We start from the raw sequence: 18,362 nt of genomic DNA on the forward strand, positions 1-18,362 counted from the left end.
ATGATGTCTTATGTCTTATGACCTGTAGCTTCATCAGCCCTTATTTTTGTCTTTTCTTTCTCTGACCGCAGGATGGTTCAGCTTTAGCATATGTCAGATGCCACAGTGTGTTTCCTACTGTAATATTTTGCCCCACTCTGATTGATGCATTTTTTATATCTGCTGTCTCGCTTCCTATACTCCTAGTATGATTGCTCTGATTTCTTCCATGTATTTCATCACAGAAAATCTTTGTACATTTTTGAATATTATGTGACATTTTTGTGGTTTATATTACACTACATACTTCCATTTTTTAGGTATTAAGACATTTTTCTTTGTTGGTTTTTTTTACATTTACTTTTTAGTGTGAATCTGAGGAAGGTCAAATGACCGAAACGTTATGTTTCACAGATCCCTTTGCTTGTTAATAAAAATTATTGAATATTCCATCAATACTTTTGGGTTTTGTAAATCCCTTAGCTTTTATTCTGTAGGGACCAAGGTACTCCACCCTAACAGGTATAACTCATGGGTACAGCTATTTATTTAGCCTATCTATACAGGTGATAAACAATATATATCTTCTCCCTTCATTAAAAATGATTGGCTGAAGTGTAAAAGATTGTTAGTTACAAATCATTAACCTTTTAAACAGCCAGTATTTGGTATTTGTGAAGAAATGTGATATTCCATTTGAGAAGGAAAGAATTACAATGTCTAACCATTCGTCTTTAAATGGACTTTAACATTTTTTTCTACTGCATTTGCAGAAATAATTACTGCAAAATGTTGACATCCATAATTTTAATTAAGAATGTACATTCTACTTCGTTGCTTATGAAAAGCTGTATACTGAGAGCAAATGAGTTCTTATTTTATCGAGTGTTAAATCCAGAATTCTGCTTCCATCCCAGCATGTCACAGTGTGGAGCATCGATTGGTCAGTGATCTTGGGCTGGGACAATATCCTTTAGATGTAATTTACTAAAGGTCAAGGGATAGCTCAAATAAGTTACTATGTTCAGTTTATACCGCTTAGCTTGTGACTCAGCGATCATAGAGTACATACGTATTCATAGACAGTGCATTTAGCATTCACCCATACAATCATATTGTATATACAATAGGTTTTATGGACATAAAATTATACAAATTTCCCATGTAATAAAATATACATTATGTAAATATCAACTAAGATTTAAGGGAGGTTTTGCTTAAAAATCAATGAAAAATCATAGACATTATGCTTACCTTTAATTCCTCCTGAAACTTTTTTTCAAGTAGTTTTGCTGCTTTACGATCCTCAATCTCAACTTTCCATTTTTCAGCAACTATTCTTGCTTTTTCTTTGGCCATTGCATCTCGAAACTTTTTTTCAATTTCTGCCTCTTTCTGCTTCCTTTGTAAAAGTACATTATTGTTAACCACATCAATAGAACTAGTATGAGATTCTCTTTACTTCATGTTTGGGAGTGGGTCTAAATGTATAGTATGCAAACATGAGAACATACGATCATGCCATGTTTGTGTCCATCTGTTTAATGAGCTTTGAAGCAGGTAGCTATGGGTGATGTAAAATTAATAGTCACCACTAGAGCCTACTGCAATGGCTATGGAGCTTTATCAGAATTCCTTAGTATTGTGAATGGCACATGGTAGATTGTGGGAAGGGTTGATCAAACTCTACGGGTACACAAGGTAGGAGTTTTACAAATTACCATGTCATCAGTGTCTGATATTCAGAATACAAACTTTTTTATGCATGATAATCATTTATTGAATTAGGTTTGTGAAATTCAAGTCACAGCTCTAATTAAAAATCACTTTTGGTGCATATCACAGCATGATCTGGAGTAAGAAACGTTCCAGCCATATTTCAGATTTCAACACTTAAAAATGACATTCCCAGTACATCCAAACTTAAGTAGATTTTCCTGTGTTTTGGGTTAAAATGTATTCTTTATTCATGAATGAGGACAAAGCTTGTGTCTGAAATGCGTTGGAAATCTACAGTTTTTGGATATACCGAGAATGTAATTTTTAGGATCTAACAGAGAAAATGGTGTATAACCAGGCGCTGTAGATCATAAATGAAGGAATAATAATTTATTTTATTATTTAGAATAATGGAATTAAGGAAGTTTTTTTTATTTATTCCTACATGCACTGAGAATGTCATTTTTATCTCTGTTGATATAAAGCTTATGCACATTTTTACAATCCAGAATATGGCTGGACGTTTCTTCAGATCATGATTCATCACATTGGGAGGCATTTTTTTTCTCTATGCCAATGATAGTTGGAACCTTATCAAGGGTAATCTGATATTTTGCATCTAATAGCATACAGTGGCAGGTCATAGCATCCAGCTGCAAACTCGCATAACTTGGATGTGTTATGCTACGTGTTTATATACTTTTTTCCAAAATTATGGCCAAAGTTTGATGTAAATACAGCCCTAATGGCATATGGACATGCTATTAATATGCATTCATTTATAGACCCACTATTGTTGAAATTACATTCACCTTAGCACAAAATTAGTGCATGATAAGCTAGTCTACTTTAACCCCTTCACGACTGATGACATATATTTACGTCATTGACAGTGTACCTGCCTTTGATGTGGGCTCAAATGCTGAGTAGACATCTCTCCCCACACTTGTTAGCTGATTTACAGCCATCAAGTGCCTCTACCAGCTGCTGATGCACTGCTCTGTATAGCACAAATGATTGGCTGAACGCAGCTTCAAGTACTTTAAGGATTTGGTATCCCCAAATTCGGAAATGTCTAATCTATCAAAATATAACATAAATTAATCTTATTGGTAAATGGCAAAATGAGAAAATAAATCAAAACACCTGCATTACGTTTTTTTAGTCGCCAAAACATTGCAATAAAATGCAATAAAAGGTGATCAAAAATTGTATCTTCCCTAAAATATCAGTAAAAATATCAGCTCAGAAATTAAGCCCTGACACAGCCGCATATCCCGACAAATGGGAATGTTCTCAGAAAATGGCGACAAAAGAAAAATTTTTATTTGTACTAACTTCAGAATTATTTTCACCTTTTAAATAAAAAAACCCCTATCTATATTTGGTATCTGTATACTTGTATTGATGGGGGGAGTCTTATTGCCAGGTCACTTTTACATGTTAAATAAAAATAAAAACTTGTGGATTTGCACTTTTTTTGCATTTTCATTGCACTTTTATTTTTTCCAGTTTTTTAGTACACTCTGTTGCAGAATGAAGGGTGTCATTCAAAAGTACAAATCTGCCTGCCAAAAAAACCCTCCTATGGTTATATGGCTATAAAAATAAAAAATGTATGACTCTTGGAAGAAAGGGAGGAAAAAATAAATATGAAAATTAGAAAATCACCCAGGGGTGAAGGGGTTAATCACTCATTAACCAGTGTTTAATGAGAATTTCTGTTGAACCCCATCTACACCACTGATTGACAGTTTTCTGTATACACTGTGCATGGTCAGAAAGTTGCAATCAATGGGGGAGCTCATGAACATGGAGGACTATATGGCGTCAGGTCAATAGTCTTTTAATGATAATTTTACCAAAACTACAGCAAGCAATGGAAAAAGTGAAACATTGCTGGAAATGTCTCTATATTATGCTACTCTCAGATTAGGTGGCAAAAACCTAGTGATCGATTCTCTTTAAGGGCTATATTCAACTATTACACATTTACAAATGTATGTTAAAGTCTTTTCGATGTGCAGAGCTTTCCAGATCCATAGTTAGATAGTTTCACTTAAACTATACTTGACCCCGAATTCAATGAGAAGAATTAGTGATGCACAGCAAATGTTGAACTTCATTGAAGGACCAGATGTCTATCTTCTACCATCTTTTCAGCTAACACATTTTTTCCTAGCAGAATTGTTTTATTTGTGATATTACTTTTCCTTTATTGTTAATTATAATGACACAGCTACTTTTCATTCAAATTATTTATCATTTGTAGACAATGAATATGTCTTGTTCAAAGGATAAACATTGCAAAAAAGATGTCTATGGAGATGACATGAAGACCCATGAAGAGAAAGACCCAGCTTTGGTTTTATTAAATGAAAAGAGGAAACCTAAACATGTCACTCCTTATAAGAATTGGGGCTTAAATATTAGCAAAAATGTATCCAAAGAAAGCAATATTAGACAGAGAAATCTTTCACTAATCATCTCTGGTACAAAGGAATAGCAAGTTGTTGGGTAAACAAGAATTAGACACTCTTAAAGGGGTTGTCTCGGCATATAACACAAATGACTTATCTATTGGATCATATCAGTGAGGGTCCGACACCTGATACCCCCACCCATCCCTGTTCTCAGTTTTGCTAATAACTGGATATATGCAAAGAATGGAGACTTGTTCTATGTGTGATGGACACTTCCAAGAACTGAGAATCACAGTTCAAATCCACAGTGGGTACAAGAGAGGAGAAATTTTCTCCAATCGAGTACCCTAAAAGGACAAAGGTCAATGTTATAATAAACAAACCAGTGCACTATCCTATACACAAAGCCCTTGTGGACTAATGTGTATGAACAGACCAAAGGTTTAGAAAAGGGGAACAACGCATGCTGAAGTCCCCAAAATAAAAGCAGGATTTAGCAAATTGTGGATATTGATAACAAATACATACTGCTATAAAGGTACACTTCCCTTAATTGTCGGTGCAAATAAAGCTGTGCATATTTGCGCCAACAATTAAGGGAAGTGTACCTTTATAGCAGTATAAATAGAATGTAAATCCAGCGCAATCACAAGAATTTTTTAAAAAAATTTTTATCTTCTTTATTATTGATTTTCCATAAAATCCAAGCAGCTACATGCAGCATAAAAAAATATAGATGTGCCCAGGTCAGAGCGACACGTTTCAACAAACTGTCTTAATCATGGTCTGACCAATCAGACCATGATTAAGACAGTTTGTTGAAACGTGTCGCTCTGACCTGGGCACATCTATATTTTTTTATGCTGCATGTAGCTGCTTGGATTTTATGGAAAATCAATAATAAAGAAGATAAAAATTTTTTTAAAAAATTCTTGTGATTGCGCTGGATTTACATTCTATTTCTACCTGGTGACTTCTGACCATCCGTGCGCTGATCATCTCCCACAGGACGGCTATAGGTCTGCAGCAGGCTTGGTGAGCTGATAATAATATATATTTTGTTTATAGCAGTATGTATTTGTTATCAATATGCACAATTTGCTAAATCCTGCTTTTGTTTCAGTGCACTATATTATACCGTATATAGGGCTACACCAGGGCACAGTAGGGTGAGTCGACGAGGAACGGGAGCACCAGGCTAAGTAAGGGTGTCATACCCTCCGTTGTAAAGTAGGAGCAAGCCCTAGGGTATCAATAGGGCTATTATTATCCACAGTCCCAATAAAGGGTCTGTGTTTGCAAATATATAACCATTTTCTGCTTCTACTGCTACCCGCTACCTACTAGATCTGTGGCCCTGTTTGTAGTCCCTGTGTATGACTACCCTTGATTAATTTTTGCTATGGTGTTTTGTTCACTTGGGTGGTTGTAATTTAATAATAAATAAAATTTGGATTTCAAGGGATTTTTCTAATTTTCCTGTTAACCCTAATGACGTAATCCCGCATACATTGTGCTTGTTAAAATTCATCAAGGACTGTACTTCAGCTCCACAGTGAATGTATGGTTTCTCAAATTTAAGTGAAGACTAACAATTTCATTGATTTCCCATGGCTATAAAGCTAGGTCTCTTTTATCAATAGTAATCATGATGTAGAGTACATGATATAGTCATGATTGTACCAGACATTGCAGTGCTCACAATTAGCCATTGGCAGCATACGACAAACTGTGTGTTTGGTACAAATTGGAACCATATAGTTGTATGAAAGATAAACAGTGTACAGTATAATATTTAATTCATGCTTTCAATATTATCTCACCATTGTTCCTCTGCTTCCTTCTGAGCTTGATATCTGGCTCTTTCTGTCATGAGTTCCTCACAAATTTGCTCATATGGTTTATCTCCCTGGGCTTCTCCCAGAATCCAAACCCATACTTCTCCATCAGCCCCTTTTAACCACTCAATATGCTTTGAATTATCTACAAATAAAGAAGCATATAAACAATTAAATTAATTTCTATATAATTGCACTAGACACTTGTGATACATTTATTACAGCATTTCTTCTGCCCTCTTCCTTGCTTCAAGCACAAAAGTCCTCGGACTGGCCACGGGATGGGATCCCAGGATCTGTTTGTAAGTAGGGTAGTAATCATGGACATACAAAGTACTCTATTTGCTGTAAGCTAGAAAGACTTTGCAAAGTTAAGTTTCTTTTATTTTTGATGCAATGGAGTATTACAAACATGCTGAAATTATGCATAAATATTATTAAAGTTTTTTTTATTACCATACTATTGAATACAGTTACGATATACCCCCACCAATCAGAAAGTTAAGACATGTATTAGCCATATGCTATCCCTTTCTAAATTGGTTATATCTTTGATATACAATGCTGGCATATCATTGTTGCCAATAAAACAGATAAGAAAACTTTCAATCCACTTTTTACATATTTTTTTTTCTAAAAATTGAAAAAAACCCCAAACTAATTGGCAACTACTTAAAGGTTGGTTTACAATTACAGGAATAGCTGGAACTCCTAATGAATCAGCAGGGAAAACTCCTGTGGTAAAACAGTGCGGATGTTATTACTGATTATGCTATGGAAAGGAGATGATTAATATAGAAAAAGAAAAAAACACAATACTCATATCCCATGTGAGAGGGGATTAGAGGAGCATAGCCATAGGAGTGGAAAGGGAAGTGAGCATAGTGGTGTTTTTTGGTGTTTGTTAATTTATATATTTATTTATTTTATTTCTTTAACCCCTTATTCGCTCAGCAAATTTTTTAAATCTGACCAGCGTCACTTTATGTGATAATAACCCTGGAATGCTTTAACATATCCCAGTGGTCTGAGACATTATTTGTGACACATTGCACTTCATGGCAATGGTAGATTAAGGTCAATATTTTTTTGCAATTATTTGAGAAAATATTGGAATTTTAGTGAAAATTTAGCAATTTTGAAAATTTCAATTTTTATATCCGTAACCCCTTCATGATGTATAGCGTACCCATACGTCAGGGTTAGGAAGGGGTTTCCGACCTATGACGTATGGGTACAGCAAGACATGCAGGGAATAGGCGATCTGCCTACATAATCACCATTGGGAGCTTGGCTAACGTGACAGCCAAGACCTGGCTCTCACAGAAAGGGGTGTTGCCTGCACCACCCTGGACTGTTTAACCCCATAAATGCCATGTTTGATGTCAATCACAACACTTCATAGGCTGGGAGAGGGAAGGAACTCGCTCTCCTATCCGATCAGCACTCCCGTGATGTCATCTTAGTGAATGGATTCATCGGGGGCTTCTTCTGAATCAAGTGATTCAGATGTTTAGATGAAAATCTCAATGTAGGTGCAGCGGATATATGTGAATTGATTCAAAATGGTCTGTACCCCAAAATGTCACCAATAAAAGCTTCAACTCAATGCACAAAGAAACATGTCTTCACTCGGGTTTGTCATCTGTTAACTGAAATATAGGGTTTGTAAGCTATTGGTAGCTCAAAGGCTCTGGAAAAGTGACATGGTTCCCACCGAAAGCAATCTAGCAAAATCTGTGCTCATAAATCCAAATGCCACCCTCCCTTCTGAGCATAAAAATGTGCTGAAATCACAGTTTGCATCTGCATGTTTGACATTAAAGTAGTATGATGCATGGTTCGAAAAACACAAGCCGGGTATAATGTACTGGGTGCTGCAATGTATTGGGCACTGTAATGGCATATTTACAATTTTCACTCTGCAACTTCCACTGCGTGTTTGTTTATGAAAAATGCTCAGACAATAAAAGTAGTAACTACACGCAAGGTCAATTCCCAGCCTGATGTAACTTCTAATATGGTATAACTAGAGGAGGTATTCCCCTGTTTAGGCACATCAGGCGCTCTGCAAATGACGTTCGCCAACAATTTAGAAAATTTTGAGCCCCAAAAGTCAAATAGCCCTCTTTCCCTCTCAAGCCATGCTTTGTGGCCAAACACATGTGGGATATTACTACATTCATCATAAATTTTATAACAAATTATGGGGTCTTTTTTAGCCATGTTCCATTGTAAAAATAATAATTATTGGGTTAAAACGTATTTTAGTGATAAAAATGCAATTATTTGCTCTTCACCACAAAATGGTATAAAATTATTTTACCTACCTCTTGTGTTAGTATCCTTATTGCATCACTAGATGCATTCATCGAGGGGTGCAGTTTGTAAAATGTGGTCACTTAAAGAGGGTTCTGTTGTTCTGGCACCTCAGGGGCTCTGCAATCTCATATGACCATTCCATCAATATCTACATTTCAATTTGGAGCTCCTTCTCTTCTCAGTTTTGCCCTATGTCTGAAAAGTAGGTTCTAATCACATATATTAGTGAACTCGGGATAAATTGTGTAACCCTTTTGAAAATTAAAAAACGGGTTTAAAAAAACATTTTAGTGGAAAAATGTTTTTTTTTCCCCTACCACAGCCCAATGTTACACAACTCTGTTAATCATCTGTGCTCACTATAACACTAGACAAAGTCCTCAAAAGATCTAGTTTTGAATCTACGGTCACATGTGGGTGATTTCTGCTTCTTTGGCACCATAGCAGCTGTTCAAATTCAACATGGCGCTTACAGTAGTCTATTCCTAGTTCCTTCCCTTCCGACACCTGCCATGCGCCCAAACAGTAATTTCATCACATATGGAATATTGGTATACTCAGGAGAAATTGAACAACAAATTGTATGGTCCACTTTCTCCTGATACTCTTCTGAAAATGAAAAATGTGGGGCTAAAGCAAAGCTAAGGCACAAAAATTCTGTGGGCACCTGTGAGTTCAAGGTGCTCACCACACCTTTTCATCAATTTCTTGAGGGGTGTAGTTTCCAAAATGGGGTAATTTTTATGGCGTTTCCCACTGTTTAGGCACATCAGGGGCTCTGCAAATGTGACTTAGTCTCTGTTATATATTACAGACAATTTTAAGCTACAAAAATCAATTGGTGTTCTTTCAATTCTGAGCCATATCATGCACCCAAACGGTAGTTTTCCACCACATATTGGGTATCGGTGTTCTCAGGAAAAATTGCATAACAAACTCTAATGAATAATTTAGAGCTAAAGCAACATTTTTGTGTGAAAAATTAAATTTTTCATTATCATGGGTCAGCGTTATTTGTCAGGCTACCAGCAGGGGGAGCTGGAGTCCTGCAGGGAAAGACACTACACAGAGCTGAATAAGCAAGGAGGGGAACTCCCAGTGCGTGCTGATGAAGTGTCTGCCAGCATCAACCGGACAGCTGAAGCTGTGGGGTATGCCGGAAGACCGGAGGACCTAGCAGAGGAGGAGTTGAGATTAGGCCGAGGTCAGTACCAGAGGAAACAACCGAGTGGGGAGGTAGGAGAGGGGGGAACAACGTGGGCTATTGTGGGAAGGAAGGAGGTGGGACAGAGGAATTGTCAGAATGACTAGGGGACAGAACACAAACAGAAGCTTAGGGCACAGAGAGGGAACGGATCAGGATCACACTTAAAGGGACCTGTACTCAAAGGCAAAACAGCGCTAAGCTTATAACCGGCGCTGGTTCACCAGAGATGACAGTATTTAAAGCATCTTAGCTCCAGAAGTGAGGCCCGGGAGAAGGCTCCACCCCCTAGTCATGTGGACGAGGAGGGGAAAACGTGACAGTTATAACATTTTTGTGAAGCAGATTGTGAGTTCAAGGTGCTCACCTAACCTTTAGATAAATTCCTTTAGGGAGTGTAGTTTCCAAATTCATGCCACTCGTGGGGTGTTTCCACTGTTTATGCACATCAGAAGCTCTGTAAATGCAACATGACACCAGCTATCTCTTTTAGCCAATTTTGGACTTAAATGGTGCTCTTCCCTTCCGAGTCCTGCTGTGAACCCAAACAGTAGTATTCCAATACATATGGGGTATCAGAATACAAGTTGTATGGCCCATTTTCTTCTGTTATCCTTATGAAAATTCAAAGTTTGAGGCTAAAGCAATATTTTGGTGGGAAAAAGTACAATTTTCATTCTTACTTCCATATGTGATCAGTAATCTCTGCTTGAACAAATGCCAGGACTCGAGAAGGAAAGGAGCACCATATAAATTTTGGAATGAAAACTGGGATGAAATAGACTGTGGATGCCTTGTCACATTTGCAGGGTCAGTAAGGTACCCAAACAGCAAAAATCCGCTACAAGTGGCCCCATTATGGTAACTATACTGGTTAAGAATTTTATCCATGGGTATAGTAAGAATTGTGAACCCACATGTATTAATCAGAGTTTAACATTTGGTTGTCATATTGAAAATTTTCATTTTTCTTAACGGAAATGTTGCTTTAGCCCTAACTATTATAGTTTTGCAGAAAAGAACATGAAAACGTGGACCATAATGGTTGCTACCCACTTTCTTTTGAGCACAGCAATACACCACATGTAGTCAAAAGTTCTGTTTGGACACACGGCAGGGCTTGGAAGGGAAGAAGTGACATTTGGCATTTGGAATGGAAATTTTGCTGGAATACATTGCAGACACCAAGTCCGATTTGCAGAGCCCCTGAAGCACCAAAACAGCAGAAACACCCACAAGTAGTCACATTTTGGAAATAAGATGCATCAAGGAATATATCTAACATTGTGTCATGCTTGTTGAACCCATAGATGCTTCATTTTTTAAAATGTAGATGCAAACATGAAAATTGAATTTTTTTTTATTTGCTTAAATGGTGTGTTAGCACCAAATATGTAATTTTACCAATAGTAAATGGGAGAAGTGGACCCCATAATTTGTTACACAATTTCTCCCAAATGCGGTGACATCTCATATGGGATCAAAAATTGTGGTTTGGACGGAAAGGAAAGAGCGCTATATTACTTTTGGAGCATAAATTTGTCTGGAATAGATTATGAATGTCATGTCACATTTGTAGAGCCCTTGATACGCTAAAACAACAGAAACCCCTACAAGTGACCCCATTTTGGAAACTAGACCCCTCAAAGAATTCAGCTAGTGGTGTACTGAGCATTTTTCACCTACAGGTCATTCACAAAACTTTATGACATTTAGAGGTGAAAACAAAAAAAATATTTTTTTTCAACTAAAATACTGTTTTTGCATCAAATTCATAAATTATACGAGAGTTAATAGGAGAAAATGGACAGGGCAAGTTTTTTATGCAATTGTTACCAAATGTGGCAATTGTAGTTTTTCTATTAAAAATTATTGATAATGGAATCAATAATTTTTAATACAAAATTAAAATCATTGTTTATTTAGTTTTTATTTAATTGTATTTTTACTCAAACACTGGGCGCTGCCCTATGCATAAGGGCTAATACTCAGCCTGCGACACTATGTCTTGCACTGTGGCTGCTCCATGCTGTGACCTGGACATGCCAGGAGCGGCAATCCAGGAATGGGGTGAGGCGGTGATCAAAGATGACTTTACCTGCGATCACCAGTAAGGCAGTGTCCCATATGTCGTTGTTCATGCTGTTTAGGTAGTCCCAGACTAGTAAGTAACACCAGTAATCACACACTCTCTCACTGCAGTGCTGACAGCTGCAATGTTCTACAGTGATTGAGCATTGCAGAACATAGCAGCTGTGATCAGATCAGTGTGGGGTGATGTCTCATAAAGTTTTTAATAAAAGTAAAAATATAAAAAAAATTTGAAAATAAATAACAAAAAATAAAAAAATTCCAATAAATAGTTATATTTGTGTTGAAAAATTCAAATTAACAAAAAAGTACATACATTTGGTATTTTTCGCCAAATAGAAAGGGAAAAGAAAACAAAAAGCTCACCGATCTAAATGTAGCTGTATAGATAAATCGTAGGTGAAGTGGAGTTTTCATACACTCACCTTTAACAAGCCTTGTTAACTTGCTTATCGATCCTTTAGGACCTCAAATCTCAATGGAGACTTCTTCCAAAACGGTATGTTGCAGACTCCTGGTGGCTATTCTGTAACTTCGCCTGAGTTACCATAGGAATAATATCAATGACAAATCCTCCAGCCTGTGTGTGCTCCCAAACAATTTGATCATACAGGCTGTAATTATTTCCTGTACAATTTTTTATTATTTTTACAAGAACATACCACGCGTTTCGACAAACAAATGTCTTCCTCAGGTATATTGTCTAGACAATATACCTGAGGAAGACATTTTTGTTTGTCGAAAAGCGTTGAATGTTCTTGTAAAAATAATAAAAAATTGTACAGGAAATAATTACAGCCTGTATGATCCAACTGTTTGGGAACGCACAGAGCCTGGAGGATTTGTCATTGATACATTTGGTATTGCCACGTCTGTAACAACCCGAGCTATAAAACTGTGACACTAGTTAACCTTCAGGGAATATGGTAAGAAAAAAAATTAAAAATGTAGCAAAAACTATGTTTTTTTAACATACCGCTGACAAAAAAATTGAATAAAAAGCAACCAAAAAGTCATATATAAATAAAAATGGTACCGCTGAAAATGTCATCTTGTCCCGGAAAAAACAAGCCACTGTACAGCTCCGTCAGCCAAAACATAAAAAAATTATAGCACTTAGAATACAGCAATGCAAAGCCAGTATTTCTTTCCTATAAAATTGTATTTATGGTGTAAATGCAGCAAAACAAAAACAAAAAATGATATAAATATGGTATTGTTGTAATTGTACCGATCTATAGAATAAAGGTGTCATATCATTTTTATGGCTCAGTAAATGGCGCAAAAAGAAACCAAAAACTATTCCTGAGTTGCGGTTTCTTCTTGATTCTGCCTCACAAAAAGTGAAATAGAAAGCCATCAAAAATTATTATGTGACCAAAAACAGTACCAATAAAAACTCCAACTCATCCCGCAATAAAACAAGCCCTGACATGACTCTGTCAGCAAAAAAAATTAAAGACTATAGCCTTTAAAATCCAGTGATACAAAATACCTTTATTTTGTAAAAAATGTTTTTTAGTGTGATAGTCGCTAAACCTAAACAAAACTCAAAAAGATCAATGCGTAATTTGCATCAGGCACTCAAAAGTGCCAAAATGTATTTATCTATTTCACTAGGAAGTTTACAGCAGGCACTACTAACTAACAATACCTAGATATGTGGTTGACTGCATAATTTTGAGCAGGCAATGATAAGTGCCAAGATGTATTTAACTAGTTAATTTACAGCAGGCAAGGCAGTACTAACTAACAATATCTAGAAATGTGTTTCACTGCCTAATTTGGAGCAGGCAGTAATAGGTAGGAATACCTATTTACATCCTTCACTGGTAACTCTTTAGCAGGCACTGACAAGTAGCTATCCCTACATCTATCATGAAATGCCGATTTGTGGTACACCTTTCTCTACACTGCATGTCCTTATTCAACGCTATACCTCTCCTATCTATCTCAACTACCTATCAATAAACCCCTAACTAGCCTGTGTTGCAGCCCTGGCGTCAGCACCTCCCCTAATGTTTAACATTCACAAAATGGTGCCAATTCCACATGTCCACATTTTATATGCAGACGGATATGTGAATTAGACAGCCAATGACACAATAATTGTGTCTGAACCTTGTGGATGTTTGCTGCGCCATGCTGCAGGAACATCTGCAAATAAAGATAAGAAGACAAATTGGGACAGAGCGACTCTACTTCTCTTGAATCCCCACTCCTCCCTCCATTAAACACATCCCCCATTCATCATCCAGCACCATAATCCTATCCAAAAGCATAACATACGTAGATTGTGTGCCCCAATGGGGACAGTGTTGCCTTTGTATGTAAAGCACTGTGGAATTAACAGCGCTATATAAATGAATACATTTTTTATTATTATTATTAATAACATGTTATTTGAAAAGCATTTTTGAAAAGGCATTCAGTGATTGAAAAACCGAACATTACCGACTTTTGGAGAAAGTGCTCGGGTTACGGAGCCCAAGCCAAACAGGCTAAGGCTGCTTTCACACATCAGATTTTTGCTCTGCGGCACAATCCGGCTCTTTGCAGAAAAAACGCAACCGTTTTTTTTTTTGCCGCTGGTTGCGTTTTTTCTTCATAGACTTTCATTAGTGCCGGATTGTGCCGCATGGCCTTGCGTTCAGTCCGTTTTTTGCCGGATGCGGCATATTTAGCCCATGCAGCAACTGGATGGAACATTGCCTGGCACGTTTTTTTGTCCGGCGAAAGAAAACGCAATGCGCCGCATCCGGCCGATGCGGCACTTTTTTGCCAATGCATGCTTATGGACGCCGAATGCGGCACGATGTGGCAAAAACCGCATCCGGCCGCCGCATGCGGTTTTTTGCACTGCACATGCTCAGTAGCGTGCCGCAACCGGCAAAAACCGGATGGGCCGCATGTAAAAACTTATGCAAAGGATGCAGTTTTTTCGCCGCATCCGCTGCATAGGTTTTAGAGCCAGATTTAGCCTCACTGCTAAAACCGAATGTGTGAAAGCAGCCTAAGACTTGTACAGAATTTGAAATTGGTGAAACTTTATCAAACAGGTTCGCTCATCTTTAGTAGATACAGAGACCCTGATTTCAGCGATTTGTCACTTACTGGACTGTTTGCTCCAGTTATGATAAAATCACAGTTCTATTAGCAAAAGATTGTCACTAGGGGACAAATAAACCTGCTGTCATGTAGTCCTCCATATTCATGAGCCTCCATATAACCCCGTCCCCACCACTGATTGACAGCTTTCTGCCCATGCATAGTGTACATAGGAGGCTGACTATCAGTTGTGTGGGTAGGATTATAAAGAGATCAGCATTCAGACAACTGGCAGACTTTCAGCAAAAAAGTAGTGATTTTTTTCCTCAAAATTACAACAAGGAGTCCAGTAAGTGATAAAATACTGGAATCAGGGTCTCTGTCCTTATACCACGGCCCTCTAATGGAGCAGCAAAACCCTGGTGACAAATTCTGAGATTTTCTAGAAGAAACTGCCCATTTGAAAACCCAATATAATACACTTAATCTACCAAGGGCAAATTATTTAAAAATTTGATGAAAGAAAGCAAGTCTGAAGTGTCCTTGAAAGAACTGGCCACCATTCCTATTATCACCCAATACAACGATCAAGTGAGTCCCTTTAAGAGAATAGAAAATTCAAATAGGCCCATTTTAAATCAGGATCCCTTTCTAGGGGAACATTTACCTGATTACCCCAAATTTGTCTTTCACAAGGCTTAAAATTTAGGAATCTTGGTAGCCCCAATAATATAAGGAAGATCCAGTAATAAGAACAATACTAACCAATGTCTAAAAAGTCCTTATAAATTAACTGTTAGTGTCAAATCAGCCAGCACGTTAGGCAAATGCCAAACTTTTAAATGGGTTCCCGTGGACATCACCATGTAGATGAAACCCTTAGAATAGATGCCAAAATGAGACTCCAGATCAGACTAACAAAACACAACACTTCTATCAACATCTTTCCAGAGCTTCTCGTTTCTTCATGCCCCTGCCACTGATACTGAGTGTCGTACATGTTCATGACACCAGCCGGCATCAGGACGTTGTATGAGATGTGGAACACATCTTGTACATCTATAAATTAGGCTCATTTTTCTCTAGCTTGCTCCATTCCCAATTATGTCCATTTCTTTGACTAGTTTATTCCTTATAAGTGAAGTTTATTTTACGTGCTATAAAATAAGGAAACTAGTAGCTAAAACACTTAAAAAAATAAAACAATGATGCCAGTGGGTAATATTACTTTCTGTGTATTATAGCACCATAGAGTTCCAGGCTAGGCGTCAGCTTAGATCAATACAACTACTAGAGCATTCATAGACAATTACTTAGAAATTGACATCTCAGATGTGATTACTGACCCTAACTCCTAGAATCCACAATACAAATGTTTACTTCCCCATGTGGGAAATCTAGCCCTGATCATGACAAATCGCACAGTTACATCAGGATACTACACGCTGATGATGTAGAACAGCCCCTTTCTTCATGAATGTTATTTTCAAGGTTAATGTTTTCCTTATTTTAGTAGTTTATTTATGCACTTTTTAAATGGGAAACACACTATAACCCTGTATGTACAATATTCTTTTAAAATTCCTGTCATATAACCAATTTTTCTGTAGTAGTGGAAATAATTTCATAGAATACAAAGAATAATTAGACATCAAGAGAGCAGACAAAATCAAACCACAGAAAGGATTCTTCCCAAAGTAGTTCAATCAGACGTGAACAAGCTATTTTGTTCCAAAGGACAAATGTTATGATTGTACCACAACCAGGGCCACGTACAATTGAAGAGGGCAATTCTGATCAGAGGCATATATAGACAGTACTACATTTACCATTTCTAATGCTTGCCGCAGGAGATGGTAGAGCGGCGGGCCAAAATGGACCCACTGGACCACAGAGTGGACTCGGGCTGACCCATTAGTGTAAGGGTCTTGACTAAGCACCCACCAGGAGGCAAATGCCAGGAGCAACTCCAAGGGCAGTAACTAGGACCGTGACAGCTGACTCCAAGGGAAAGGACGGACACAAGTCTACACAGGCAGTTTCTAGTATAGACAGGGACCACAAGGATGGCTGAGGCAGATAGCATGGACAGGAAGGACAGGTACAGTCACGGACCACTGGGCGTTTTTATACGGTTTCGGTGTGTTAGTTTGCCAGAAAATGTAGATTTGATGCAAAAATATCAGCAACAAAATCCTCAATGTGTACACATTTCCTAATCCAATAATCCAGCATTGAGTTTATTAAGTTCACCTCAGTGAATTCATAGAGTTCACTTGAGGTGCGTTCATTTACTTCATTGGGTTTGCCTGAAGGCACAGCTGGGGTACTGAGGAAAGCAACAACTGCGACCTCAGGTGAGCTCAGGGACATCACTTCTCACAGCTGTTGCTCCGTCATTATGTCCCTGACACCGCAGTGCTCGGTCACATTTTCTAATGTGACCACACAGTGCGACCTGAGATGTAGCAGAGCTAGGATCATTGTAGGATCTTGTGTGGATTATGTCAAACCTACAGGGGTGTTTTGGGGATTAATAAATTGGAGAAAGAGGGTGTTTTGTTATTTTTTTAAATGAAGGATTTTCCTGTGAGTTTTATGCTTATTTCTTTTTACTTACAGGGTTAGTAATGGGAGTTTCATAGACCCATCCCCATTACTAACATTAGGCTTGATGACAGCTGTGATATTTTGATGAATCACATGTATGATTACTGCTTATTTTACCTCGATTGCCATTGCACCAGGGCAATCAGGATTAGCTGGATAAAGCACCTGGGATTACCACATCACATCACATTACCACAACAATTCTGGGGCGGCTTTGGACTGCTATTTTTAGGCTAGAAAAGGGGGCAATGACCATGAGTTTCCCCCGCCTGAGAATACCAGCCCCTACTATCTGATTTATCTTGCCTAGGTATCAAAATTGGGAGGACCACACGCCATTTTTTTAAAATTATTTATTTAAATAATTTTAATAAAGCTGCTTGCGTCCCTCGTATTTTGATACACAGCCAAGATACTGCACACACCTGGGAGCTGCAGCCTGTAGCCCTCTGCTTTATCTGTGCTGTGTATCAAAATACGCTGAGCCCTGAGTCTGAGTGCAACCAATTAAAGACACTGTCACAGAGGATGGGCAGGGGAAGCAGTGCATATGCATGAGAGCTAATGAGCAGACCCAGAAATAGTGTGACAGCGGCGTGGGAAACTTGGCAAGTATAATTCTCCTGTTTCAATCCCCATTTCATTTCCTTTTCCAGCCCCCTAGCCCTTAATAGCAACATTTTACAACACACAAGTTCGGGTCCCCACAGACTTATATGCCGGAATATTTATTTAAGTCCAGCTGGACCCACCAAACTGAACATCTGTGTGCTTTCGCCCATCTCTAGAGGTGGCTCCTCAAGCCTAAGGGCCAGGTGGGCAGACAGGTCATGGGTGTCAGTGCAGCAGGCAGGTGAAGCACGTGGAAGAGAGGTAGCTAAAATACTGGAAATTGCAAGCAGGCAGATTTTAGACAGGCACCAACAGGACAAGGTGCACAGAAAAACTCTGTTTCCTTGGTGATGTTTTTTCATTACTTTTTGTGCACCTTTCCCCATTATTCTGATATTTTATGAATTCTATCAAGCAATTAATAAAAAGCTCGGGTTTTTGAGATGAAAATGGAGCACCTTCCTAGCTGAAAACAGCTGAAGAAAAGACATCATTTCTTGGAAACACTTGCCTGTC

The 18,362-nt window shown here is 38.0% G+C and overlaps 1 protein-coding gene across 1 annotated transcript in view; it reads right to left on the reverse strand.

Annotated features, from left to right (window-relative positions):
- Nucleotides 1-18,362, reverse strand: part of SH2D4B (SH2 domain containing 4B) — a 524,447-nt gene that overhangs the window by 341,476 nt on the left and 164,609 nt on the right. Inside the window, exons 2-3 of the mRNA XM_075349020.1 lie at nt 5,945-6,104; nt 1,234-1,381 (exon numbers count right to left, since the gene is read on the reverse strand). Coding sequence (XP_075205135.1) covers nt 1,234-1,381; nt 5,945-6,104 — 308 coding nt within the window. The remainder of the gene's footprint in view (nt 1-1,233; nt 1,382-5,944; nt 6,105-18,362) is intronic.

Source organism: Anomaloglossus baeobatrachus, chromosome 5 (assembly GCF_048569485.1).
Source record: "Anomaloglossus baeobatrachus isolate aAnoBae1 chromosome 5, aAnoBae1.hap1, whole genome shotgun sequence".
Taxonomy (NCBI): Eukaryota; Metazoa; Chordata; class Amphibia; order Anura; family Aromobatidae; genus Anomaloglossus; species Anomaloglossus baeobatrachus.